Genomic DNA, 26,893 nt, shown 5'->3' on the forward strand with positions numbered 1-26,893 from the left:
CTTCCCTGTATGAGATGTTAAATGTTAGAGATTTATCCGGTATTTCTGTAAGTCAAATTAAGACTTGAATTGTAAAATACTCAGCATTCATTTAATGAGGAAATTAAAAATAATTTTTTTAAAGTAAGCTTAGGCATGTACCAAAATTATATCAGGTGCTGTATTTAGTTTAACTTACATTCTTAAAGACACCTATACCAAAGCTATGCCAGGGCACCAGCTTTGCTGTCTTTATCAAGGAAAATTTACCTGTCTGGGTCATTTGGAAACATAGAAATGTTATTTTAATGATTGCTTGTGGATGCAGGAAATTAAATTCTATCCATTATTTATAAAACTTACATAATTTCTGAAAATGTTATTTAGAGAGGGTGATTCAGAAAGAGGCATAATATCCAATGCTGCCAGAGCCTCTTACGAAGCAAAGAGAACCCACTTTTTCTCTTATGCTGCAAAGGGAATTCAGCAAGGTCTGAACAGTCATTCAGTAGAGTGTGGTGAAAACCCTTTGATGCTTAAGGTGGCCATAGACATAACTTGAACTGTTCTGGAAGCTCCTAAACTGTTAAGCTGGGGTTTGGGGGTGATGGCATCTGGTCATCTGCAAGAAGAGAAAGTCCAACAACATGGACTTCTTTTAAGGAACCTAAGCACCAAAATAATTCTACTGAAATGTTTCCTTGGTAATTCTGTGAAATTCTCATTCAAGCAGAGAAGGCATGATGAAGACTCTAATGACTCGACATGCTACTTTTTGACTCTAAGATTCAGCTTGTACAGAAAAAATGTTTGGTGAAAAGCTGAAAAAGAAGATTTTCACTTTGTGGCGTGTTATTGGTGTGCACCAATAAATAAATTGTTTTACATTGCACTGGGTGTTTTGTATTGTTGGTTTTCTTGGTTGTATTTTTGGGGTTTTTGAGACTTGTTGTGGCGTCTGTATATTCTGGAGCCTCTAAATTCTCACGGAAGAAGACACTTAGACGAGTTGAGTTCAATATGTGCATTTTTTTCCCCAAAGAATTAATTGATGTGTCCTGCTTCTAGCCAACATTTCAAAATGCTTCTGTCCACACTCCTCACACTTGTACAGCTTTTGTTTCTTTGCTTCTCAGTGCAATAGTTGTAATCGTTTTTCTGGGCTTGCAGCCGATATTCCCATAACTGGTCATGCATTTTTCAGCATTTGCCAGCATGGATCATTTCAGTGCACCTTCCAGCCTTGCCCGTCGATGTGCACGGCGTACGGGGACCGGCACTACAGGACCTTCGATGGACTCACCTTTGACTTTGTTGGAACTTGCAAGGTTTACCTAGTTAAGGTGAGCTCTTTTTGTAAAACCTCTCTAGAACTGGATTTCAAACTACCTGTTGAAATCTACCATTGTAGTTACTTACTGTCTGTGCATTTTGAGTCTGACATCCTATTTTTTAATTGTTGATTTTTTAAGTTGTTTAGGCTTTGAATCATACATAACATAAACATACACTGAGGTTTCTGCTAATTGAACTATGTAACAATATGCATATTTATATTAGTATATTTAAAAATTGATTTTAAAACAAACATTTGTTTGTTTTTCCTTCAGGGTACTTCTTCAACCAGTCTTTCTGTCATTATAGAGAATATTGACTGCTTTAGTACTGGAATCGTTTGCAGAAAAAATGTTTTCATCAATGTTGGGAAATCTTTTTTAGTATTTGATGATGAAACTGGGAATCCAGTAAGTTTCAATTCTTACTGCTGATCAAAAAGCAGCATGTGTACTTCTCTGGGTGTTTCATCCTTTCATAACAAAAAAAACTTACTGTGCTACTTCAGTAACAGAGGTGTAAATATCTTTACAGTGAATGCTGATCACATCTGGTTGTTCAAGGAAACCTTAAACAAAATCTTGTCTCTATTTGACAAAAATGTTAGATGATATAATTGTAGCTCTTTTGTTTAGACTTAATTCTTGTTCAGTATCTTAGGAGAAATACAGGTGTTTTGAAGTCAGTGGGAGTTTTGCTATTAATTCCACTAGAATAAAGAGCTTAGTCAGATGTGGAATGTATAGGAGGAATGTTTCTATACAGTTAAAAAATCCCAACAAATTACAGCCCCTGGTATATCCTCCACAGCCTGAATTTCATACTGTTTTGGCCAAATTGCAAACTCTAGTCTGTAAACGCTTAGTATTTTAGTATATTAGTAATTATAGTATAGTAGTACTATTTACAGTTTATAGAGTGACTACAGGAAGGAAGTTTGAGATATTCTGTAGTTAAACCAGGGATCTTAGTCCATGCTGCAAAGAAGTTGCAGTCTGATTGTTAGTAGGTTGAGAGAAAAATACTTTATGTAAATAAGATTGTAATCTAGGGACATAGTTGGACAATTTCTTATTTCCAGAGGCTGCTTCATGCATCTCTTTTACCTAGCCATATTAAAAAAAAGCACATGACTGAGACAGAATTACTTATAACTAAGTGAATATGATAATCAGGAGCCTTAAGGCTATTCATCTACCTCCCAGATGAATCATTCTAATCTTCAGTCCATTATCCATCCTGTACATTTGCTATAAAATCAACTTTTAAATTTGGAAAATCATAAAAATACAATACAGTTCACATTCAAAATCCAGGCCCCTTTTGCCTCAGCATGTCTCCCTCTGTGGCCTTCTGTCTGCTTTTGGATGTGTCTGAGAACAATGTTAATTTTATTTAGGTGTTTCATTTCCTGTCAAGTGAACATTTTATGAAGATACTATTTCCATTATAAGCTCCCTCATTTTATTTTTAACAGAGCTTATCTAGTTACATAGATGGCCTACAAAAAATGCAGTTATGGAAAGCTGGATTTTTCACTGTTGTTCATTTTCCTGACGAACATATCACCATCCTTTGGGACCAGAGAACAACAGTTCATGTGCAGATGGGTCACCAGTGGCAGGTAGGTGGAAGTCAACACTCTTGCCATTTCTTTGAAGTATTTGTGTAAATCTTCTTAAATAAAACATAATTATTCCGAGAACAGACCGTCAGAAATAAATTGAAGGATTCAGCTACCTTGTCAATGAAAATATTAATTCTCATTTATCTTTTTTTAGTTGCTCTTTTCTGTAACTTCTGTAACAGCAGAGACAAATATCTTTGGGGCAAAGTTCTTCAGTACTCATTCTTTACATGACTGAAGCCGATGTTATTTTGCTGAGGTTTAAAAAACCGCATAACTGGCTAACAGCTCCTTTCTCTGAACAAAAAAAGATCTCCTTTTTAAAGGCTTGGGGATACATAACTGAAAGGGCATAGTTGTGACATTGCCAAAATAAAATGTCCTCCATAGCTTTGTTACTGAATTCTGACTGAAAAGCTGAATTCTTTTGACTGAAATTTAGCTGAAGAAGGATCAAAATGTGGCAAATTTGTAAGTAAACAGTTCAAGATGCAAGTTTTGAAAATGGTCATGACTGATAGTATTTCACCTTGTGAAAATACATTTTTATATATGTGTATATATGTGTGTGTACATATATTTTTTTCCTCAGGGAGAATTGACTGGATTATGTGGAAATTTTGATTTGAAGACAGTAAATGAACTGAGGACTCCAGATAACTTTGAATTAACAAACTCACAAGAGTTTGGAAACAGTTGGACAGCTGTAGAGGTACATAGCAAAAAGAGAGTATGCTTGCTAGTATATTTTGTTAGTAGATTTTTTCCTGTTATACTATAAAATTCATCTCAAATTAAATCAGAAATTCACTCCTGGAAGAACCTGTCAGGTGGCAATATAAACAACAATATCAGGAGTTCTTAGATGTCATAATTTTTTAAAGAAAAGAAAATCATCACCTTTTTTTGCTGGAGTGTTAGAGTAAAGAAAAATGCTCTAACAATATTTTGAATGTTTTTGATTACATTTGAATAGTAAAGTAGTGGGGTTTTTTTATAATGGAAGAGTTTTGACCTCACCTTAGAGTGACAGTTTGTTTTTTCATAGCTGGGAGGTATTTAACTGTGCAACCATAGCAATGGAAAGGAAAAAATTCCATGTGCTGTAAAGTTAGAAATATAACTTTTTCTAAGGTCATGTTTCTAGTGGTGTTCATAGAAATGTACCTTCCTAGTAGTTAGGGTAAAAAGATCTGATTTCTGATGCTCCTAATGCACATTGAGTGATCTTTGTTATTTATATAAGGGAGACTGTTCAGGTGTAAGTACTGCAGGTTGGGCCTCTCTGGCACCTCTGCTTAGACCTCTAAGTATGTGTGTGTTTTTCTGCCGCTTTCAGACCAGTGAAACATTTCTTCAAATTGTGTAATTTTCCTTTTCCTCTTCATTAGCATTAGCTTTTAATTCTGTATCTTAGTCCTGCTTTAGTTTCATAAATGTTGCATTTGTTTCATGTTTTGCATCTCCCTAAAAAAATAAAAACCACAAAAATATGCTTTGCAAGTTCAAAACACAAAGTGGTTATGAAAAAGATTTCTCATCTTCATTTTGCTTCCCGCTTTAGTGTGTTGACAGCTCTGACATTCGAAATCCATGCAGTTTGAACCCCCTCAGAGAGCCATTTGCCAAGAAGGAATGTGGGATACTGCTAAGTGAAGCGTTTGAAGCTTGCCACCCAGTGGTGAGTTGTAGTCCTGTATACAATCAAGTGGAAGTGAACATAGCATCAGGGAGAAATGTTGCTCTTCAACATGAAGCACTTTGTAATCAATGAAGACAAAAATACACCCAATTTGGGATATTTCATTTTTAATCACAAACGTTATTTGTGTAAGCATAGCCACTTGCTTGCTTTTCATGAAATGTGCTACATGGCACACACATTTTTCATGCATATATAAATAAATATATTACATAGGGGGTGTCAAGTGGGAAGAACTCATTCCTAGAAAACTTAACTCAAATGTAAATCTGTGTTGAATGTGTAAAATTTCCATCAGCAAATTAGCATTGACAGTTTTCTTTGAAATTTTGTCACTTAGGATAAGACTTGAAGATACTGTAAGGAAAAATGACAAATTCATGTGTGAAATTGTCTGATAATATGAAGGGAATATGAACTACTCACATGTAAAGAGGAGCTTTCCTTCTGCTTTGATTTCTTACATTTTATGTGTATCTGACTTCCTTAAAATTTTGGGGTTTACTGATTTGTGATAGTTTAGCATAATTTAGCCTTTTATTTCATAAGGTTTTCACAGTTCATTAGGGCATAAATATTACAAAACAATACAAAACACAAGGATCTTAACGTGCCCGTTCCTAAGGGGTCATGGATTGAATTGCATTGCTAAGTACTGGACAAGATTTTATGGTGTTTTCCAATGATCATTTTTTCTCATGTTTTAAGAAGCCCTGAGAATGAAAATTTTAATACTTCTAAGTTTGATATATTGCCTTTTGAAAGAGCCATAGCTTTGTGTCGAGGTGTTGGTTGGCAGTTTCTGCAAGAGTGCTTTTGATAAGCAATAATTTTCATTTCCAGATTGACGTCACCTGGTTTTACTCCAACTGCTTGACAGACACTTGTGGTTGTAACCAAGGTGGTGACTGTGAGTGTTTCTGTACCAGTGTCTCAGCATATGCCCATCAGTGCTGCCAGCACGGAGTTGCTGTAGACTGGAGGTCTCCCAGAGTGTGTCGTAAGTTTGTTTAACCACTTTCGCCAAGGACTGCCACTGCCCTGCATTCATGGGGGCCAGACCTGAAAAATCAGTCACACCAGCTTACCTGGGGCCGTGAATTGAATCTAAGCCTCACTGGTAGGAAGATGGGTTGGTGCCTCTCACTCCAGTTTCATTCTGGTCTAGTTGGATTATGTGCATTTTCTGTGTTTGTGAGTGATACTTTTCTGCTTTTAATCCCTTGTCCTATGACATGAAAGGAGAAGTCCTGGGAAGTCTATATAAGGGTACAGAATGCATCCCTCAAATCAAAGGTGCAAAGTTAGTAGCTCAAGTGATTTGCATCTTCAGGGGAATTTTACTTCTTTATCCATGCCTTATTAGAGCCCCCAGAGCAGGTGTGAAATACAAAGGCCTTCTGAAGAAAAACAAGACAATTTTTAAGCAGGGCATAGTCATTACCTTAGTATTCCTTTCCAACAATTTTTAGAACTTAAAAAAATCTCTGAGGTCACCTAGTGGAAATGCCGAGCAGGAGGCTGTCATTTCCCCAAAGATGTGTTAGAAGAGGGGAAAAGCAAAGAATAGAAGGAAACAAGCATTTTTCTAACTTTGTAGTCATGCAGAGAGAGTGTGCAGCTTGCTCAGGGTCACACAGCAAACTGGCCACAGAGTGAGGGGACTACTCTTAACTTCAGATGGAAAGGGCGAGTTTTAATGTGAAGCTCAGTCATAGCCACTAGAGGTCACAAAAAGACAGCTGGAGGTATGTAAGCTTAGTATTTCCTGCTGGTAAGCAATGCTTTCTTTAAATCTGTGTAGTTTATTTTGTATTTTATCTAAAGAACAGCAAATATTTGGCAATAAATTTTTAATAAATATTTGTGTATGATCTAATTTGGCCAAGCATTTGACTCACATCTTAATTGTAAAGGGGAATAGAGAACCTGTTTTTCTATAGAATGACTGTAACTGCATTTTTTTTCTTTCTTTTTCCTTTTTTTTAGCTTATGATTGTGAATATTTCAACAAAGGTAGGTTCTAATGGAAGTGACAAAATATCAATAGAATCTAGGGGTGGTTTATTTAAGTCTTAGAATCTTTGTATAAAAACAATTGTGTTAATGAAAACATTTGTGAATTTTGTTCAACTAGCCAAGGTTCTGTTTTGCTGCTGTATTTTGCTCTTTCAAAGGCTTTTAATTTCATAATACTTTTTATTCCTGGACCTCTCCCAAGAACATTTGTCTAACTAATTTTCTTTGCAGTGATGGGGATTAAACAATTAAATCATTAAGTAATTAATGGCATATCAACTGAAAAGTGCTAGTGGCACTACTTGCTTAAGGCGCAGTGCAGTTCAGAGCTGAACAGACCCCAGTGGGTTGTTAAATCACGCACAGGCTCCTGTGCAGCCTCCAGAGGGAGGTAGCTGTTAAGCTATGACAACTTTTTGTCCCCAGATGGGGAATACCACTCCTTTTAACTCTGTCTGACCTAGCCTCACGATCCTGAGCAGCCAGCATTGCTGCGAGGCGTGCAAACCTTGGAGAAGGTGCTAGACCATACCTTGAACTGCTCTGGGTGCTGTAGTGCTGTGTTAGCCCTGGAATCCATATTCAGGCTATTTCCAAATTACCCTGCCTGTGTCTGCATGGTCAGATGTGGCACACAAGCCAGCTAGGAGTGAGGAGGGGTCAGGGCTCCTGCTATTAATGCTGTAACTTTATATCAAGCTTGGGTGGAAGCCTATCTATCCACATGGCATGCAGGATTTTGGTCTTCTGATCGATATTACAGCAAGTCACTCCTGGAAAGGTCTCAGAAAGGGACCAGGTTTAAATTAGGACAGACTTATGCACTGTGCCAGGCCCAAAAAATGTAGCCAAGAAATTTGCCTGTTCTCATACACTGACTCCTGAGAAGATTTTGAGTGGGGTCAAATCAATAATGCATGGGAATTTTATCTGAATCACCATTTAAGACTTTAAATTAATTCAGATAAAGAACAGTTGAATGTAAGAGGTGATTGAAGGTTTTAAGGTTTGTTGTTTGTTTCATAAAAGGAACATGGCCTGATAGTGGACAATCTTAGTGCAGGTAGAATGAAAATGCAGTGCCTCTAACGTCTGTGGTGGTAGTGAAGCTAGATGATAACACATACTTTTAAAGTGTGTTATTACCTTTATTTGTTACTGAATTCTCACTGGCAGAAATTAGTGGAAATAGTGGAGATATGTGCATGTGACCAGCCTTGCAAAAAGCATGGTTATTGTATACTTCTTACTTTGTATTTTTGTACTCTTTGCTAGTCCAGCTCATCAGTATTCAACATACGAGTTTTAAGAGCTGTCAATGGGCAAAAAAAAATCATCTCCATGCTGAATATTTTCTTGTCTGTATAACTTAAAGTAGGATGACCCAGAATTACTTAGTTTTGGTGACCGGAAGGTAAAAAAAGTATCTTAGACCAGAAAGATGTTTTCTCTGTGCAACTTTGTGAGGAATGCAGAGTGAAATAATTCCAGTCCTACTAGAAGCAGAAGCCTTTTGTCTTTGGTCAAGGGAAATCCGCAGGTGGTGGCTGTGGTCTCTCAACTTTTGGATGGGCCTGAAATGGGATACTTAAACATATAAGGATATTTCCAGAGCAGTGGATGTTTTAAGTATTAATTAAAGCATGTTTTTTCAACTCCCTGAGGGTAAAGAGGTAACTTTGTACATGTTTAGGTGGCCATGAACTTGTGTCCTAACTGGCTACCTATTTATGCCATTAGAATCCAAATTGTAATGCAGCATCCTTAGGATTTAAACTCTCAATAAATTTTAAGGTTTTAGAGAACCAGAGTATGAAGGCTGGCTGCAAATTGCAGTCCAAACTTTTAACCTGGTGGAACAGATTTTAGGAGTCAGTTCTGTTAACTTCCCAGATGATAGTGCAGTTGTCTCAGATGTGTACTTGCCTTGTGCTGGCTTCTGGGTAAAATGGGAATGAGGTGAACTGCACAGGTGAGGCATAAAATGCCTAATTTTAAAAGAGAACTTAACAATAAGAGTTTTGAACATCTAAAATTAAAATCCAAACTATTTTTCTGCAGTAAAGTTTGAGCTAAATGAGAAGGTGTGGTATTTTAAGGTGTGTAAAATAACTTTGCATGTTTTTGGCCTTTTTTACTTACAGAAAAAATATGACCATTCTTTGCTTATGATGCTGATTTCTTCCTGTCTTACTTCACAGTGGTTATGTTTGTATCTTCACTGTTCAAGCAGTTTTTTGATGCTTGTTGACAACAAACTTTTATTCTCTGCAATAGGCCTCATGATTTGGACATTAATAAAATAGGTTTTAAAGAGTAGTAAGAAGTGCATAATCAGTTCAGCCTTACAAATAAATAGTTTAGAAGGATCTCAAATCAAATAACTGAGGGGTCAGCTAACCTAAATAAAATGATTATGAAACCAAAGCATATGAGAGGGATGAAAAGGAGAAGCTAACCATGACTTTTGAAAATTGAAAGTAGGTATTCTTGATAATTTTCAGAACGTGTATTTTCTGAAAAAAGTTTGTTTTGGTTTTCATTCAAGTTTAGTGCATGGCACCTAGATCTATTTTCAGAGTGGTGAGATGTGGCTTTCTTCATGTGCTCTACCCTAATGTTTAGAGCTCAAGCATTTGTGACCCTTGACATAAAAAATAATTGTTTTTTCTCCACAGCTCTGGGAAAAGGCCCATACAAACTGGTCAGCTATTTGGATGGAAAATTTGTTATAGCAGCAAAATTGGTGGATGGTGTTGTTTTCCCTGTGAAAGAAGATGGTATTGTTCCTGGGCATGTAGTGAGCTTTATGCTGACTTCGGGACTTTATAAACCCAGAGCACATGGTAAAGTCATAATAACCTAGCATCTTAAATAAGACAGTAAACTCTGCCCTTGTCTTTAAGAATAGACCTGAGGAAAAAAAAAATCTTTGCTTTATCAGTCAGTTGAATGTGCACTTTAATGTCTGCCAATGTTTTCTTCAGTGGGTTTTAGATGGTAGCTTTGTAAACAGTTGGAAAGCAACTGCCTTCCCTCACCTCAGCCTTCAGAAACACCAAACTGGTATTGCAGCCCAGTACTCCATGTGTGTTACTCCCTTTCCCTCTCTTCTGGTGGAAGTGGGAAAGAACAGGAGAGAAATTTTGCAAGAAAACTGCTCCCTGCTTCCCTCGCTCTGCCACCATCACTCTTTGTCTGCCCACACACACAGAGTTGCCCTTTGGCACTGACTGGGCTCTGTAAGGGGGAGTGCTGCAAATTTGTGTCCTCTGAGTCCCAACTCAAGTTTCCCCTGAAGGAACTTGCTTCTTCATCAGATGCAAGATGTTTCACACCTTCAGACATGTGCAGAAAGCCTACAAGAGCATATCCAGCAGTTGTGACATTAATTAAATGCTGAAGTTGTCTGCAAACACAGCTTTAATGCCCACAGAGCACTTGGGTATCAATGGTTTTGCTGACCAGAGTGCCCTGATGAGCTCTTTGGACAGCCTGAAGGTGGCTGTCTTTGTGTAATCAAAGGAGGGATATGGATCACTTTAAAAAATGATAAGCATTTGATTACTAATACTGCTGTCTGTAGAACTGACACAAGAGCTCGTGTAACAGAATAGCTGGGGACAGATTTCTTTTATTAGTCATAGTTTTTGAGGCACTTGTACATTGCGTTCAATTTATGTTTGGAAAGGGAAGGTCAATCCTACTGTTCTATTCACCTATGAAAATCTCTTGCTCAGGATTTAATCTGGCAAATAGAATTTGTGCCTCATGGTCCAGCTTGAGCAAATGGTATTTCATCATTTGATCATGAGGAATTTATGCAATCAATATGATGTATCACTACAGGACATTCTTGACTCTTGGGTACCTCAGCAAAATGCATGTCTTACTGGTTTTAGGCAATCCCTGGATAGTGGAGAGTATGGGGCATTAATGCACTGATTGGCTGTACAGCAGGTGTTAAAAATCACACTGACTGTCCTTTGTTACTTATCAAAGAGCTACATGCTATAGACAATTCATAAAAAGGCATTCACTAGTACTGCTGGCTTTTTCAGAATATCTGAAGCTTTTATGCTCAGAAAACAAGGTGGTCTTCCAGAAGTGTTACACCAGAATGTGATAATATATCCTTTTAATACAGATCATTTGTTTTCTAAGCTTGCCTTTTTTTTTTTTTTTTTTTTTTTTTTCTTTTTTTTTTTTTTTGATAAATGCTACCCGGTCCTGGAGGGTTAGTTGATTTTACAGTAGATTAATAGCTGTTTTCAAGAGACTAGCAGAGTTTACAGCAAAATAGAATGAACTAATTCTGTGAGCAACAGATGCCTGTAAGAGGCTCAAGATCTGATGCCCTGCAATTGGCTGTGCAGAGGCTGCTTGGAATCAGAAGTACTGCAGGGTAAGGTATCAAGAGGGAACATTTGCCAGAAAAAAGTCTTTGCTGTAACGTTCTTAAAAGGAGAGCTAGACAGCTGAATGTAAAGTGCAGTTTTTTAAATTTATTTTTAATGAAAGGCTGAGCTTTTAAGCTATCAATTCCTGATGGCAAATGTTACTTTTAAAGCTAGTTAGATGGAGTTTAAGTTTTATTAAATAAATGGCTTAGTAAAGACTGTAAATTAAGTTGTGCTTGACTGCAGGGCTGTATTCCCTTATCCTGGTGTGGGCAAATGTCTCAATCTCTTTGTATTCCTGTTGGAAACTGTAGAGTATTTAGAAAACTAAATAACATCACAATATAGCACTCTGCAGTCCATACCTAGTGTATTTTCTTACAAGATTCAGGCTGTTTTCACTGGTGAGGCTAAAGTAAATTTTCATTCCTCTTTCTATTAGTATTGGTAGTAGTAGATCAGAATGAACTTGGTTTGTTATGCATATATCAGCAAATAAAGAAGTTCAATGTGCTTTCTCCTGTTTTCTTTTTTCAGATTCCAGCTTGATTTCATTTGAAACAGCTGAGAGACCAAATTATTTTCTTCAACTGGTCTCCAATAATACTCTTGTTGTTTCTAAATGGAAAAAATCAGAAGAATTTCACAACAGATCTACATTTGTCATTCACAAGAATACGTGGTTTTCAGGATACAGTTCCTTTGAGTCATTTGCAAAACCAGGATACTTCATCCACATTTCAGCCTCTTCAGTTGAGCTTTTGAAGTACCATCATTCAGAGGAGTTCAGACTATCAACCCTTTTTAAACTTGTAGGTAGGTAATTACACTTGAATGTTATGAACAGCAGTTTTCTCCCTGAGCAAATCCAGGCTAAGTGGTCGTGTTATTTTCAGAGGTGATGAGATTGCTTACCTCTCCCCTACATTACTGAGAGTTGTGGGGACTCCGGGACATTGAGGCTCAAGATACTTTTCCCTGAGCATTGTAGTGAAGATGAGATTCTGTTTTCTTGTGAAAAGCCATTAAATAGCTTATCACACATTTTTATTTGCCAGGGGGGTTTGAAAATACATATCCTAGTGTATAGTTTCTGGGCAATAATTGCTGTGCAGGTGATAAGAAAACTCTTTAGGAGCAAAACATTCATACTCATAAATAATGGATTCACAAAGGGAATAGAGAAGAACAGATCTCTAAAAGTTAAGGTGTGTGGATAACATTCTCATTTGCCTGCTGATAAGAGATTTCTGTACAGTGAATTCTTATTGCTAACCCTGTGGCCTTCTCAGAAATAGCCATCCAGTGCTAAGGACATGGCTAGTAGGTTACACCTTTCAAACTTCATTTTCTCCTGAAAAATACCTTGACTTTTATCCACTGCCCACTCAGAGACGCTGTGTCTGTTGGGGTGTTAACTGCTAGTATTTCAGTCATCATCTAGTTGGAGATATTCACCGCTTCTTGGGGATCCAGATGGTCATCCCTAATGTTTCCTGAATAGATAGAGCTTTTGAATACAAAGCAGACTGCTGTGATACTGTTTCTGCCTACCTGCAAGATTCCCATTCCCATAATAGTTCAATTCCACTGAGACATAAGGATCAGAAATTAAGAAGATATTCACTCTGAGGATCCCTTCATAGGAGCTGGCTGCAGATGTTGCTCCTACAAGAGCTGATGATAAAAACACACAAAAAAATCATGTCAGTCAAGCTATTTCTGCTTTTGGTCTGTTGGGGTTTTTTTTAGATTAGTAAGGAAAAGAAATAATAAAAATTAGAGTTTTTGCATATTCTTAAACAAGTGGAACTGTGCACTGAAATGAAGATGGTCTTGGAGGTCTGGAAAAACATGGAAGAAGTTATATTGGCATATAAAATAAAGCAAAGCAAATTATTCATGGAACTACTCTTTGCTTTAGCTTTTACTTGCCTTAACACATTAGATACATCAAACATACTCATTTATGAAAGTCAGTGAAAACAATTGCTGAAACCAAGTGTAGTATATACAATTCTAAAATCACTGCAAGTGATTATATTCTAAAACTTTTTTACTGTACTGTAGTTTTAAATGCATTATGTATTTATATATTTATTAAGCAGAAGTATTTTAATAAGTGTTCATAGCAATACCATGGTTTAAAACCAGTTGTTCATTCTCTGAAACTGAAATATGTTTTACAAGCAAACAAAGAAAATGAAATATTGTATCAAATAAAGCATGGCCTGGCCATGTTTTACAGTGACCATGTTGAATTATGGCACAGACAAACCTGAAGCAACCTCTGATTTCTGTGACAGAAGAGGCCAACTGTATGCCTCGTGGAGCTTCTTGTTATCAAAACACTGAATTAAAGTGTTAATGGTGTCATTGTGAATCTGCCGATGTTTTGCAGTACATTATGCTGACAGCCCAATGCAGCTGTTGACTGGCACACTCCAACTTCAGAAAAATGACAGATTTTGTCATTGCCAAATGCCTGTTGCCTCTTGACAAATGCTTGTAATCACAGAGCTATTGAGGTTTTTGAACGGCAGAATTAGAGGGCTAATGCTATTACCAGGATGTTCGTACAGCATTTCAAGTAAGGCACTTTTTTGGGACATAACAAAAATATCTCCTTAGTCTTTTATCTTTGAGAGAGGAATGAAGAAGGTTAAAACATGTTCCAATTCTCAGTGGTCGTCCATTAACACAGATTGGTATGTTTTTCAAGTGTGAAGTCTTTACTCTCCAGTCATTATACCAAAAAATCCTATTTATGCCAATGGAAAACTAAAACAATTTACCTCAGCAAGTGGGATCAGATCAAATGATCAAGAGGTATTTCATTAATCACCACATCCGAGGGCTTGGGTTTCAGAGTTTTATAAGCAGAGGAGCATAGGGCTCCAATCTTTCTCCAGTGCACTTTCACAAGGGCCAGCCTGCTGATGTCGGGTAATTACATGGTCTAAAAATACAGCAGCATTTGTTTAAGTTAATGGAAAAGTTACACCAGCTCCAGAGTGTGCAGGCAAAAGCGTATTGGGTTTCCTGCTGACTATTGTAAATGCTTTGCATATTAGATCAGAAACTCTTGAACCGGGAGCAGCTATTCCTGCGGAATCAGAGGATAAATATCAGGAGCAGAATAATAGGCCCAGTAAATCCCCTTGGCCAGAAAGTTCCTCATGAGACTTCTTCGTGTTCTGTGACGCACATTCAAAAGGAAAAATTTTAAGTGACCTGATCACCACAGCAGTAGACACATATCTGTTTAAAGTCAGCTGATGAGTCACTTTTTCCAGTTTCATGGCAATAAATATTGTCACATTGGGATACACCAAGGTTGTGAAGTATTTGCCATGAGAAGTCACTTCAGCTTTAAAATTGGGTTATTTTCATTATACTTCACTTTTTCTGCTGTCCCCATTTGAGGGAATGGAGTAGAAAACTGAATTTTGATATGTAGTGTGCACTCATTTGCAAGAAAATACATTTTTGCATTCTCTTCAGGAATTTTTTTACTGGCAGATGAATTGGTATCTTTTCAGTCAAAAGAAAGAATACCCTTACTCTTACCAGATGGACGAGCACAAATGTGTCATGTAAGAGCGATCAATTCCCATTTGAGATTCTAGGGAAATCAGTGTATATAGGGAATTGATGACCTTTTTATGGATATAGCTGCTGTTTTCTTACCCTTTCTAACAATAATGTGCTCAACCTAGTTACTTTTAATCATTCATATAATTGTCACCTGTTTAGGATCACTATGAGTTATTTTTATGTATGTTATGAAAATGTGACTTGCCCCATATAAATTCTGCAACAAAGTATTTAATAATGCTAATTATGTGCTGTAATAGCTAGCTTGCTGTAAATATAAGGCCTGTTTTAGAGAGAGTTTTCATATGAAATTAAAATATCAAGATGCACTAAGTATAGGCACAGAGGCATTTTTCAGTGTTTAAGTTTGATATAGAGTACTCTTGGTTCCTTTTAATCTTGGTGTTTTAATTAACTGAATCACATTCAAAAACATGGTGCAAAACTGAAAATTGAATTCATTTTAATGAAAGTTTTTTACAAAACCATCTTTTTACCTTAAAGTCAGTTTTACACATGATACTAATGACTATTTTAACGTAAATTTACTCTTACCCATTTCCATCAGTAGAATTAATTTTCTGGAGTGTGCTGATTCACTCATAATGAGTTGCTGTTGAGTTTAATTTGAGCTCGTGTGTTTAGTTGGCCCAAAAGATCATGACATGGGCTCTGGGGCAGGAAAATGCTGAGCAACTGTTGTACCTGCAAATCCCACGTGTGCCACTGAACACATTTGCTTGGTAGCTCCTGCAATCAGACTGAGGTTACTGTACAATAACTTCTTTCCTTTTTATGCCGCAAACACAAACATTTGACCTACCATTTTTGGCTGAATAAATAGGAGGAGATTAAAGAGCTGCGTTAACATTGAAATAGTAAACTGAACGCATAAGTAGATGAAAGGTAGGTAATTACATTCTGCTTCCAGTGATGTTTTGGCTGGGCGCAAAGTTTAATTTTTCCAGTGATATTTGCTTACATTTCTCATAGCAGAAACTTAGAAGTCATGAGCAGGGTTTGTTACTAGTTTGTGTGTGTTAAGTGGGTAGATAGGATTTCATGTTTCTAAACTTGTAACTGAGGAGACAGGGAAGCTAAGTTGCCAAGCAGAGTTTTGCCTCCATTATAAATAGAACTAATTCTGAAGCAATTTTTGTACCTACTAGATTTTTTTTTACATTTTGCATTGAAGTAGCAAAAAAAAAATTAAAAATCATCAGATAAGAATGAGAATTCAAATACTTGATTCTTTAAATTATTTTTTAGGCCTTTATTTTAAATACAGCCTTTTATTAACACTGGAACATTTCAAATTTTAGGGTTTACTTTCAAGTAAATAGCCATTTTTTGGCCTAACTTGAAATCATTAATATTACAGAGCTTCTAACAATGGCAAATTTTGTCCCTGTGACAGAAAAGTCAGCATAGAAAAGTAAGACCATGTGGACTTGTGAACAGTAGGAATTGCCAACTCACAAAAAGAAGTGGCAAAGTTACTAAGAATGGTGGTTGTGGCTCAGCAGAAACTCATGGTCTGTCAGTGATAAGAGAGTAAAAACCTTCATGAAATGGTGGCAACTACTGTTGTATCCCAGTTTTATTTTTGAAAGCCATGAAGAATAAAATCATAAATTACAGGGAAGAAAAATCTTCTCTGATGTTCAAGAAAGTATGAAAGCAATGGGGTTTGGAAATATCTTTAATATGTTGTCTTCAGCAGTGTCCATACCTGTGCCCCTGCAGGGGGTTTCTGCTGTATGCTGTAGTGTGTTGATGTGCTCAGACCCTGTGGGTGAGAGAACTGTGTGCTCAGCTGGCACGTCAGCTGGAGCCACTGTCACCCAGGACATGTCACCATTTTGGAAAGGATTTGCTGTGTCACCAAACAGGAGACAAATGCTGGTAGACTTGACAAGGAGACACATGGTTATCTCCAGATGCCATGACGAATCCTTTTGAGGAACACATGCCTGGTACGAGAAGCTTGATTCATTGTCTGTAAACTGTATCATTGTTTTGTGGTGAGGGAACTGTGCTGTTGCACAGGCTACAGTAAGCTCGTGTTACTGGTGGCTGGAGGGGGAATTCAAGTATTAAAAAAATGGAAAGCATGTGGTGGAGGTGGCTGAACACACCAAGTGACCTCAGTCTCTCCTCATGTGGCTTCCCCTCAAGGCCCTTCCCTACCTTCATTGCTCCTTTGAGCACTGTCTAACAGCTGAATGTCCTTTTTTATGTTGTGGTGACCAAAACTGCACACAGGGCTTGAGGTGAGGCTGAACCAGTGCAGAGCAGGTGTTTTTGTGCTGTTTTTTGTTTTGCTTTATTTTACAGTGGCTTGATCCTCGGGATGCTCAGGCATTCCAGAAGTTAGGTTGACATTAGTGAAAGCTTGAAATGTGATGAATTACTGAACTGATTTTTTCTTAATACTGTAAAGAATTTTCCCACAATTCATAACAAAGCACAGATATCATCATATCTTATGGGTTTACAGAGACATCCAGAAAACTTTCTGAGAGAAAGGAAACCAATTCATACAAATACTCAGCTCTCGCTGTGGTGATTCAATGTGCTTTTTAATGTTGTTTGCACACTAAAAATACTGGTACAGCTTGGCCTGGCATACTCTCTGAAATCCCTTGACTGGAAAATTAAATGTCCATTGATTCTACAGCTATTTGAAAGCAATTTTTTATGACCAGCTTCACAAATTCTTCCATTGTCCTTAGTTCTTTTGGTAGAAGTAGGGACAGAATTTGCAAACAAGCATTACTTCATTCTTGACCGAAAGCATTTATGAAACACTCAACAAATGCTATGCATTTATGTGGAGATTCACCCTAAATCCCACTGAGGCATGCAGCAGCACCAAACTCTGTGAGCTTAGTCGGTAGGAAGGCTTGAGGAAAATGTGGCTATCATTTCATAAAAGTCTAGGTTCAGTTGGGAAATGGGAGGTGGTATGTTAATCCCAGCACTTGGAAGTGTTAATTCACAGCCACTGTTCTGCTAAATGGAGAAACTATCCTTCTTCATCAGGTTACAGTACTTGTACTTCTATTGTGTTTGAAACTTACTATGTGGTTAATGGTGAGTTCTGTGGCCAGAGTTAAGTTATGGATTTGTCTCCATACTTAATCCAGAGTAGACTAATGAAGAGATTTCCTAGAAATGACTTGGGTTTATTTACTGTTACCACTACTTTTGGTGATGGTCCATGCCAACAGGTCTCTGATACGTTTTGCCTTTCTGCCATATATCTTCTTTTTGTCTTAAACCTTGTAGTTCTGCTATGCATTTTTTTTGTCCCTAAAAATTACCACTCAACCATGCATACAAAGCCTCTTACATCAGTTGCCAAAATGTATGGAAAAAATTCCCTTCCTCCATTAGTTTTATGTAGCTTATATTGGTGTCAATAGAAGGGGTCACAGAAAAATTCGGTCACATGTACTTAACTTCTTATGAGAAAAAAAAAATGCATATTTTACTGTCATAATAATTGTGCTTTTTAAAAGAAGAAACAAATTACATGACTGGATAAAGTGAGATGTAAAAGGGGTAACACTAGATGGCAACATACACGCCCTTTTGACTGAGTTGGATTTCTATTTTTAAGAGAATTATTTGTATTTTAAGAGAAGACATTAATGATTAATAATGACAGAGAGATAATTACTTGTCAGTGCAGATTCCCTAAATTGCAGGAAAAAAAATTTCTCAGTATCTTCATGCAAAATTTGACTGTCTTCAAGAAGATGTAAAAGAGGTACTATTTGTCTCTCAGTCAAGCAAAGAACAGGAAAACTTAAAAAATGCTTCAAAAAAACCACAAACTGGAAATTCTTTCTAAGTAGTTAGCATTTTCTTCCTAGTGTTTAATGTGAACATTGTTTAAGAGCTGTTACTCTTTGTGGGCTCTGAATAAATCATTCTGAGCTCAGGTATACCAGTTTAGAGGAGATTCATATATAGTGATGGTTGTCCTCTGCAGGCATAATTCTACAGGAAATGTCACTGCCCTGCCCTGGCTGCCACTAGAAGAGCTGGGGTGGGCTATCATAGTGCAGGGACTGAAATCCAGATGAAAATCTTACTGGTGTTGGAAGGGCCACTGAGCTAATCCAGCGTTGTGCAGGAAACCATTCTGCGTGGAGATGGGGAGGGCTGGAATGCATTTGAATTTGTGTTTCTATTGTGTGACTTGAGAGTCTTTCAATAAACAGTGTGTGTAGATGCTACAGTGAGTATAAGGCAGGCCTCTTAGTGATATCTCTCTCTGTGTTTCAAGAAGTATCAGAATAAAAGATCTTTGTTGTTTTTCAGAGGTCAAATTTAAGCTTCCGTCCCGTTCTACATGTGAATGGCGTTACGATGCCTGCACAAGCCCTTGTTTCAAGACATGCAGGGACCCTTTGGGAAAAAACTGTCAGACAGTACCAAAGTAAGTGTCTGTGTTTTTATGGAAAAGTGTGTAATTTAGGCAAGACACTCAAGCAGGATAATAGGAATGCGAGGGCCCAAATGTACACATAACATATCAGGACTGTGTTCTTGGGTAGGGAGGTAAGTGAAAGAGAAAAATAGAATAAAGCCTGCTGCTGCAGCCACACAGACTTGACATTTCAGCCTTTGGTGTACTGTCAGGTTATGGAATGACTGCTATATTTGTAACTTTCATTTTGGGAGCATTATAGAGTATTAATAAAGAGAGGTTATCACAACTTTGTTTCGAACAGTTGTGCCCCTGCTTTTCCATTATGTCATTGCAACAGCTATATTTGGCCTTGGTTTTTCCTGCAAGTGGAATATGTGCTAAATCTGGTAAAACTGACACTCAGATTTTGACATGTAAAAAAATTGGGTGTTTCTCATAGCAATAGTATTTACTCTTGAATCTGTGACTGTTCATTTCAAAAGCTGAGTGTCACAGAGCTCATGCTTTCCCTTAGATCTGAGTGGGAATGGAAATCATGGCAATGACATTTTGGAGGAGTATACTGAGGTGAACCCGAATGTCTGCTATTCTTCATATATAGACTCTTTTCCTGAAATTGAATGCTTGTTCCAGAAGATACTATTCAACTAGTTAATACTAATTATTTTTCTTTTAGAGTGGAAGGATGCATCCCTGCCTGTCCTCTCAATATGTTGCTGGATGAAATCACTCAAAGATGCGTGTATTTTGAAGACTGTATGTCTCAAAACTTATATGTATCATATATTAGACTTAGCTTAATAATTAATTAGTTCTTTAGTCATAATTTCAAATATCAGTTGCCTACATTTGTGTAACCATGACCTTAGGTATGTGAACCATGAGCTCACTAAACATACCTATTAGTTAAAATTAATTCCTCCAAAATGAGACAAATTTTAAGCTAAGAAAGATGTTCTTTCTTCATAAAACATTTCAGTAGCATTAGATGTCAAGCAAATGATTTAATGATTTTTTTTTTGTCTATGAATTTTAGAAGTTTAAAGGCAATTGAAAAGATCAGTTATACAAGTTAACCTAGAACTCTGCAGGCTCCATCACTGTAATTATTCATGAATTTCAGGCTGTTTTCTTGTCTGATTTCAGGCATTGAACCTGCAGATGACAGCCCACCTTTGCTTCCCAGCATTCACACCCCAGCAGTTCCACATGTAGCATCAGGCGCAAGTTTGGCAGTCAGTGAAGAGGTAACTTCGTTTCTTGTACCTGAAGCAAAGGACATGGAAACAACACTTGCTACAGAATTGAAACTCACTGCAGCCTCAGGGAAACCAGAATTTTCAGCTATTACATCCAATAAAACACTTCCAGCCGTAACTTTATCGCCAAATATTTCTTCACAGTCAACAGAAATGACATCTGGGAGAAGCACGACAGCAATGACTGGGACAACAAAATTTAATGTAAGCTTGTCTGCTTCTGTTGACATTTCTCCTTTGTTTCCACCTACTGTCAGTTCAGAAACTTCCACAAAGGTACAGCTGATCAGCAGTGGCTCCACTAAACTGCTGAGAGCTACAGAACCTCAGACAGCAACTGCTACACATGCAGTGACCACAGGAACAGAATCAGAGAGCAAACCCATTGCTACTTCTGCTTTTACTGGGACACCACTTACACTTAGAACAACAGAAATGCCAGTCAAAACTAAAATAATGGAGTTATCAGAAATGGCCCCAAGAACAGCTCCCACAAAAGAAGCCCAGGTAAAACCAGAAGGGCTTACAACATTTACACCCGGTTCATTTGAATCAATAACAGAGAAAACTACTGCATATGTCCCACAGTTGTCTACATCATCTCTGGATGTGCCTTCATACATACCACCATTAAACTTGACAGGAACTTCAGAAGGGACAAAAATGAGCGTAGAACAGTCTTTTACCACTTCAGCTAATGTTACAGTGACATCATTTTCACCTATACTCACTACTTCATCTTTGTTAAAGCCAATGTCTTCAGCAACAGCAGAAGCAGCAGCTGTTCTAACCAAACAGAGTGCGAAGACTACATTTTCACCAGCATCCATGCCACCTATCTCATTAGGAAAGACAACTACAGAACCTCCTCTTGGAATAGTTCAACATCTGACCAGTACTCCAGAGGTTCTTTTCCCTACAACTCAAGGTCCAAAGATGACAACTCTACAAACCCAAGAGAAATCATCAGAAACAACTTTATCATTTACAACTCATAAAAAGGAAATCCCAAAAATAACATCTCATACAGAGCATACATCAAGTTCCTATTTCCCTACCTACTCACCACATCCTAGTTCTAGTACTGAAAAATCCTTAATTCTTTCTACAAAGAGACCTGCAGTGTCTGCTTCTCCAGCTTCAGGTGAATTTAAAAAAACGTTTAAAACCGCTTCAACTACAGGATATCCCTTATACATGGTTCTAAACACAACTGAATTCCTGACTACATTATACACTAAATTTCCTGTCATGGCTGAAACTATCAGTGTGACACCTTTGTCTGTTAAGGTAACATCCAAAATACCATCCCCTCTTGAACTACCAACAAAATCAACTTTGTTTTCTGGAAAAACAGCTACTGAATACAAGTCAGCTCTGGTTTCAAGTACAGTGAAGACAAGTACTCCAGCATATTCAGGTAGTGTTACGACATCAGCAATGAAAAGAAAAGAAAGCAGCACAGCTCCTTTTGTAGCTACAGAAAGAGAGTCACCTCAAAGAACATCCATCCCTGGATCTCCACTTGCTCTCTTTAGTGGGACTGAAACCACACAGTTGACTACACAGCCTGATAAATCACAAGCAGAAAGTATTACTACCATTTCTGCTGGAAAGCCATCTGCTTTGTCCTTTTCACCATCAGCTTCTCTAATGTCTCTAAACATTTCGCTTCCTTCACTACCCTCAGATGGAAAAGAAGCATTGCTGACAACTCTCAGTCCCATGCATAAATCCCATGAAATAACATCTTCATATCCTACAACAACTGTACGAAAATCTATGTTAACAACAGAAAAGACTTCTCCAGTCCCAACTTTCTCTGTTTTGTCTTCTATATTAGAACAATCAATTTCAATAACAACAGCACCAGATGAAAAATCACTAGTGAATGTTACCGATTCCACGTTCTCCCCAACCTCTGAATTCAGCAGTCAGGTCATAACAACTGAAAAAATAACGACAGGCAAAGAAAAATCCTCTCTGTCCCCTTCTGTTGCACTTCCAGTAACAAAGTCTTCTTACACTTTCTCCACCTCTCAGTATCTGGGAGATAAATTAGTTTCTTCACCTTCTTTAACACAACTGCTACCAGAGGTAACAACCACACCGAAATATTCAGTGGAAACTAAGATGGTTTCTACAGGAATAAAACCTGCAGTCCAAAGTATAACTAAAGCAGTGACACTTCCAGGAGCTGCAGCTCAGCCATCGCTGCCTCCATCTTCAGCAGGCCCCTTCTCCTTGCAGACATCTTCAGGAGCTAAAATTTCAGTACAGACCAGAAGGACCACCATTATACCACCTTCTTCCACTCAGAAGACTGCAGAATTTGGTCATCAGACCTCTGAATATTCATTGACAAGCCAAGTTCACCAGTATCCTGCAGAATCTCTAACGAAATCCCCTGGTCAGCCACAACCTGTCTTTAGCACAACTGAAGCCACAGTAGAACTGACTTCCTTATACCCCTTAAAGACCTCACTATCTGAAGGCACCTATTCAAGTATGTTACCTACCCCGGTGGGTCCTACCAAAGTTATTTTACCAACTCAAAAATATTTGCATTTAACTGATTCAGTCACGCATCCACTTGAATTAAGAACTTCGGTTTTACAGCCTACAGGCGCAGCTAGAACAACAGATGACTTCATTTTTGGCACCAAATTTCCCCCTTTCTCACCAGAAGTGCTTGCCACTTCCTCTACTTTAACAACGGTTAAAAAAGAACAGATTCCTTCATTTTCCACACAAAAGGCAGCTACAGATCTAAAATTCACGTATCAGGCCGCGGTTACTAAATCTCTTGATTCAAGACAAACACATGAAGTATCACCTTCACCAGATTCCGAGTCAACCTCTTCAATGGTTTTGCTATCAGAAACAACAGAAATTCCTGTACCCTTGGGATCCACATCAAGGAGAAGGGGTACAGAGGAAACTGTGATGTTGCCTAAGCAGGTCACGCCTTCAGCCACCGCCTACAGTTCCATGATCTCACCAAGGACAGCCTTGTCGACTGAGGCCCATTCATCTGATGCAGCTTCAGCCTCTCTAACGATAAGCAGCGCTGGGCAAAACCTCAGTATTGCATCAGCAGCTTCAGACAAAGCAGCAGCAGTCACAGAGCCCGTCTCCAGCTCTCTTTCTGCTATTTCAGAAGCAGAAGGAGCCATGCCCCTTGACACAGTAAAGTCTGAAGAGTCAGAATTAACAACAGGATCCCAGTCTGTTCTTACTCAGGGTGTTACTGTTGCACCTCAGACATTTTACCCTCTGTATTTCACAAACACAACTTCAGTTCTGTCCACTGTGCATTTGCCTCCTGAATCAAAACTGTTTTCTTCTACAGCTCCATCATCAGTCAGTACTACTCAAACTTCAAAATTTGAAATAACATCTGAAATGCAAATGCCTTCCAATGTGAGTTCACTGCTAATGATATCTGATCATCCAAATGAGACCACAGCTCCACCAGTTTCCTCATTTCATTCTCTATCCACCAAATCACTTCATGGCTTGACTACATTTTCTGATGGACTGGCAATAGCTGAAGCTGTGGCAGGAGCTGCAGCATCACCTTTTATGTTGCCTCAAGAAACAGCAACTCTTCAAACTTGTACAGTGAGTAGATATAAATAATTACCTGCCACATATTCCTGCTTTGGCATATGCCTTAGTTACTCTTATGCACTGATTAAAAAATGAAATTGAGAGCCATGCCTTGATCTTTAGGATTTTAAGTATCTGTATCAAACAAGGGAGCCTGATTATGTTACCCATTGTATCTGAAGTCTTTGATAACTTCATTATGCATAACATTTTTTTCTAAATGTTATACTACACTGGGTTTCAGGCCTCAGTTTTGAGTGTGACTGTTATAAGAATGTTTTCTTTGGCAAAATATGGTGTTTCATATTGTCTGGTGTTAGTGTTTTGTCATATTGCCCTCCTTAAAGCACATCTTTACAGACACCCCTGTTATCATTCCTGCTTGTTTCCTTCCATATTTTCCCTTCTCAACTTTCTTCATTGTGAAGTTAAAAATTCAGTAGTGCTGTTCTCATCTTTATGATAGGACAGCAGTGTTAATCTGTCCACAGAATGGTCAGGTTTTCAAAGGTGTTCTTTTCTTTTAGCTTCCATCACCATCATGGGGATCAGTAAGTATTCTGTGCCTGAAGAATGTGAGCCCCTTTTTCAACAAAAACTATACAATATTATGATTCTGACTTGGTATTAATTGTAACCTTTATCTTGTATTGAATCTGCCTTAGCCGATCACAGAGAGTGAGTGCATAAAGCACATTTGTTTGGATGGACAACTGATCCAGGTTAATAAGTCACAGAACTGCCCATACAGTGCTACTCAGCCCAGCTGTGGAGTTTTAGGATTTGCTACTCAAACAAATGGTGACAAATGCTGCCCAAAGTGGGAATGTGCATGTAAGTTTTAATTCTGCAGTACTTTTGAAGCGTGTTCAGGTAACAATTTAATGCATGTGTAAAAAGGGTACGAACTGACGTTTCTATACCATAGCACAGAAGTAGAAGATGCACATTTTTTGTGTTACTCATTGTCTAAGGAAATTTATAGTAGTAATTTTACATCCAGGGAAATAAAAATAATCCTTTAAAATACTCAGCATTTAGGTATCTGCAGTGAATGTGTTTCAGTCTGACTTAGACACATCTTGTCATCTCTCGAATCTAGGGACACCTAATCAATACAGATTTTTTTGGTTCATTTTTTAACTACTTCAGGATGTTAGACTGTTAACTACTTCTGTTAGCAGTTTGGGGACTCTGTACTGTAGTCACTCCCATCAGTTACCTAGAATTGGGAAGAAAGTACCCAAACCTTAAAGAAAATTTGATTTCATCATACCAAATAAAGTATGCAGAGATAAGGAATTGTAACTTCTGCTTAGGCTTTAGAGTTTGAAATAACTTGGAGTAGAACTCCAAGCCCACTGAAACACAAAAGCTTTAGTAATAAGACTGAGGAAAAATGAAAGTTTTCACCTTATAAATAAGACTATTGGGAAACTGTGTATCTGGTATGATCTGCTGTCCCTCAGGATTTTTCTTAGTTTGAGGTTTGAAAAATTGCACATCTTTGTTGGCAAGAACCATAAGGAAATAGGTGATTGCAGAGGTCTGCAGGTTGTTCCTCTGAAAATGTGCAGGGTTTGATTCTGCTGTCCATTTACAAAGATGCACCGGTATCAAATATGTGAAAATATGTGCTGCATATATGAGTCTCTTAGTAAGGTAGTTCATTTATCTTCATATTTAGTAAAATTTACCAGAATTCTAAAATAAATTAGAAAATACATTTACTTTTTTATTTCCTTAGGTCGTTGCACCATTTTCTCTGATCTGAGCATTGTTACCTATGATGGAAGTCATTTGGCTTTATTCAAAGAAGCATCCTACATTGTTAGTCAAACTCCAGATGAAACTATAACCATCCATGTCCTTGACTGTAGAATGGTAACTAACATTTATCAGCTAACAAAAGGTGTTTGGTACTGCTAATAAGATGTATCTGAAAGGCAAGAGCATAATACTACTTTATATTGTGGTTATAAGTCACTTCTGTGCAATATCTATGAATTGTGCTTGCGTTTCACAATCCTTATGAATTGTGTAACTCTCTAATACCTGACTGTGTATGCATAGTTCCTTGTGAAGCAGCTGGAAGATGAGAGGTAGGTCCATGCTATCCTGTGGTGTGTGTAATATGGACAAGGTGGTGAGAGATAAGTGGATTTACATCATAAGGCACTTCTGTGAGTGCTGTCTTACTACAAATACCAAGACAGTTGTACCAGTATACCTCTAGTCTCTTTCAATGCAGGATTTTTATCTATGTTCATATGGGCACACTTCACTCCTTATAGCTCAGGAAGTATACGTTTATTCCTGATCTGTTACTTCTGTGCTGTACATATCACACAGACTCATCATTCCCTGTCTCATTCTTGCTGACCTTCAGATACGTAGTTCTATTTTTTTGTCCAAACAGCTAGTCCACCGTATTTTTTCCCGGAAAATCTGTATTTCTGTTCTAATTCCAAGATTGTATGATATAGCACAGTTGCTGAAAACAATGAGGTCATATTATTTTGATTGTTTACCCAGATAAACTCGGTAGTCTTGACTTGAATCTGCAATCAAGAATGGGTTTTCATCTCTTAGTAGGACAATCCTCAAAAATCCTTAATGTCCCAGTACCTAAAACCAGTAAGCAACCAGTGTATTCTGATTTTGCAGATCATGGCTATGGGTGATGTATTTTTGCTTTCTCCACAGAGTAATTCAAATGCAACTTCTTTGTGCCTGGCAGTGTTGAACCTAACTTATGTATCAAATCAAATTATTATCAACCGTTTAAGCAGAAAAGTAAGTTTTCTGAGGGGTTTTATTTTCTTGTAGGTAACACCTTATTTCTGCAGTTAGAGGAATAGAGTAGAACACCATAGGTTATATGATTCACTGTTCCAATTTTGTAATTAAGTTAATTTC

The 26,893-nt window shown here is 37.7% G+C and overlaps 1 protein-coding gene across 1 annotated transcript in view; it reads left to right on the plus strand.

Moving 5' to 3' along the window:
* OTOG (otogelin) overlaps positions 1-26,893 on the plus strand; it is a 96,127-nt gene that overhangs the window by 48,298 nt on the left and 20,936 nt on the right. Inside the window, exons 25-39 of the mRNA XM_063398102.1 lie at positions 1,184-1,322; positions 1,590-1,724; positions 2,792-2,938; positions 3,534-3,653; positions 4,506-4,622; positions 5,487-5,643; positions 6,633-6,659; positions 9,341-9,508; positions 11,600-11,878; positions 18,992-19,109; positions 19,780-19,859; positions 20,250-23,986; positions 24,640-24,808; positions 25,722-25,858; positions 26,681-26,770. Coding sequence (XP_063254172.1) covers positions 1,184-1,322; positions 1,590-1,724; positions 2,792-2,938; positions 3,534-3,653; positions 4,506-4,622; positions 5,487-5,643; positions 6,633-6,659; positions 9,341-9,508; positions 11,600-11,878; positions 18,992-19,109; positions 19,780-19,859; positions 20,250-23,986; positions 24,640-24,808; positions 25,722-25,858; positions 26,681-26,770 — 5,620 coding nt within the window. The remainder of the gene's footprint in view (positions 1-1,183; positions 1,323-1,589; positions 1,725-2,791; positions 2,939-3,533; positions 3,654-4,505; positions 4,623-5,486; positions 5,644-6,632; positions 6,660-9,340; positions 9,509-11,599; positions 11,879-18,991; positions 19,110-19,779; positions 19,860-20,249; positions 23,987-24,639; positions 24,809-25,721; positions 25,859-26,680; positions 26,771-26,893) is intronic.

Source organism: Prinia subflava, chromosome 5, assembly GCF_021018805.1.
Source record: "Prinia subflava isolate CZ2003 ecotype Zambia chromosome 5, Cam_Psub_1.2, whole genome shotgun sequence".
Classification (NCBI taxonomy): Eukaryota; Metazoa; Chordata; class Aves; order Passeriformes; family Cisticolidae; genus Prinia; species Prinia subflava.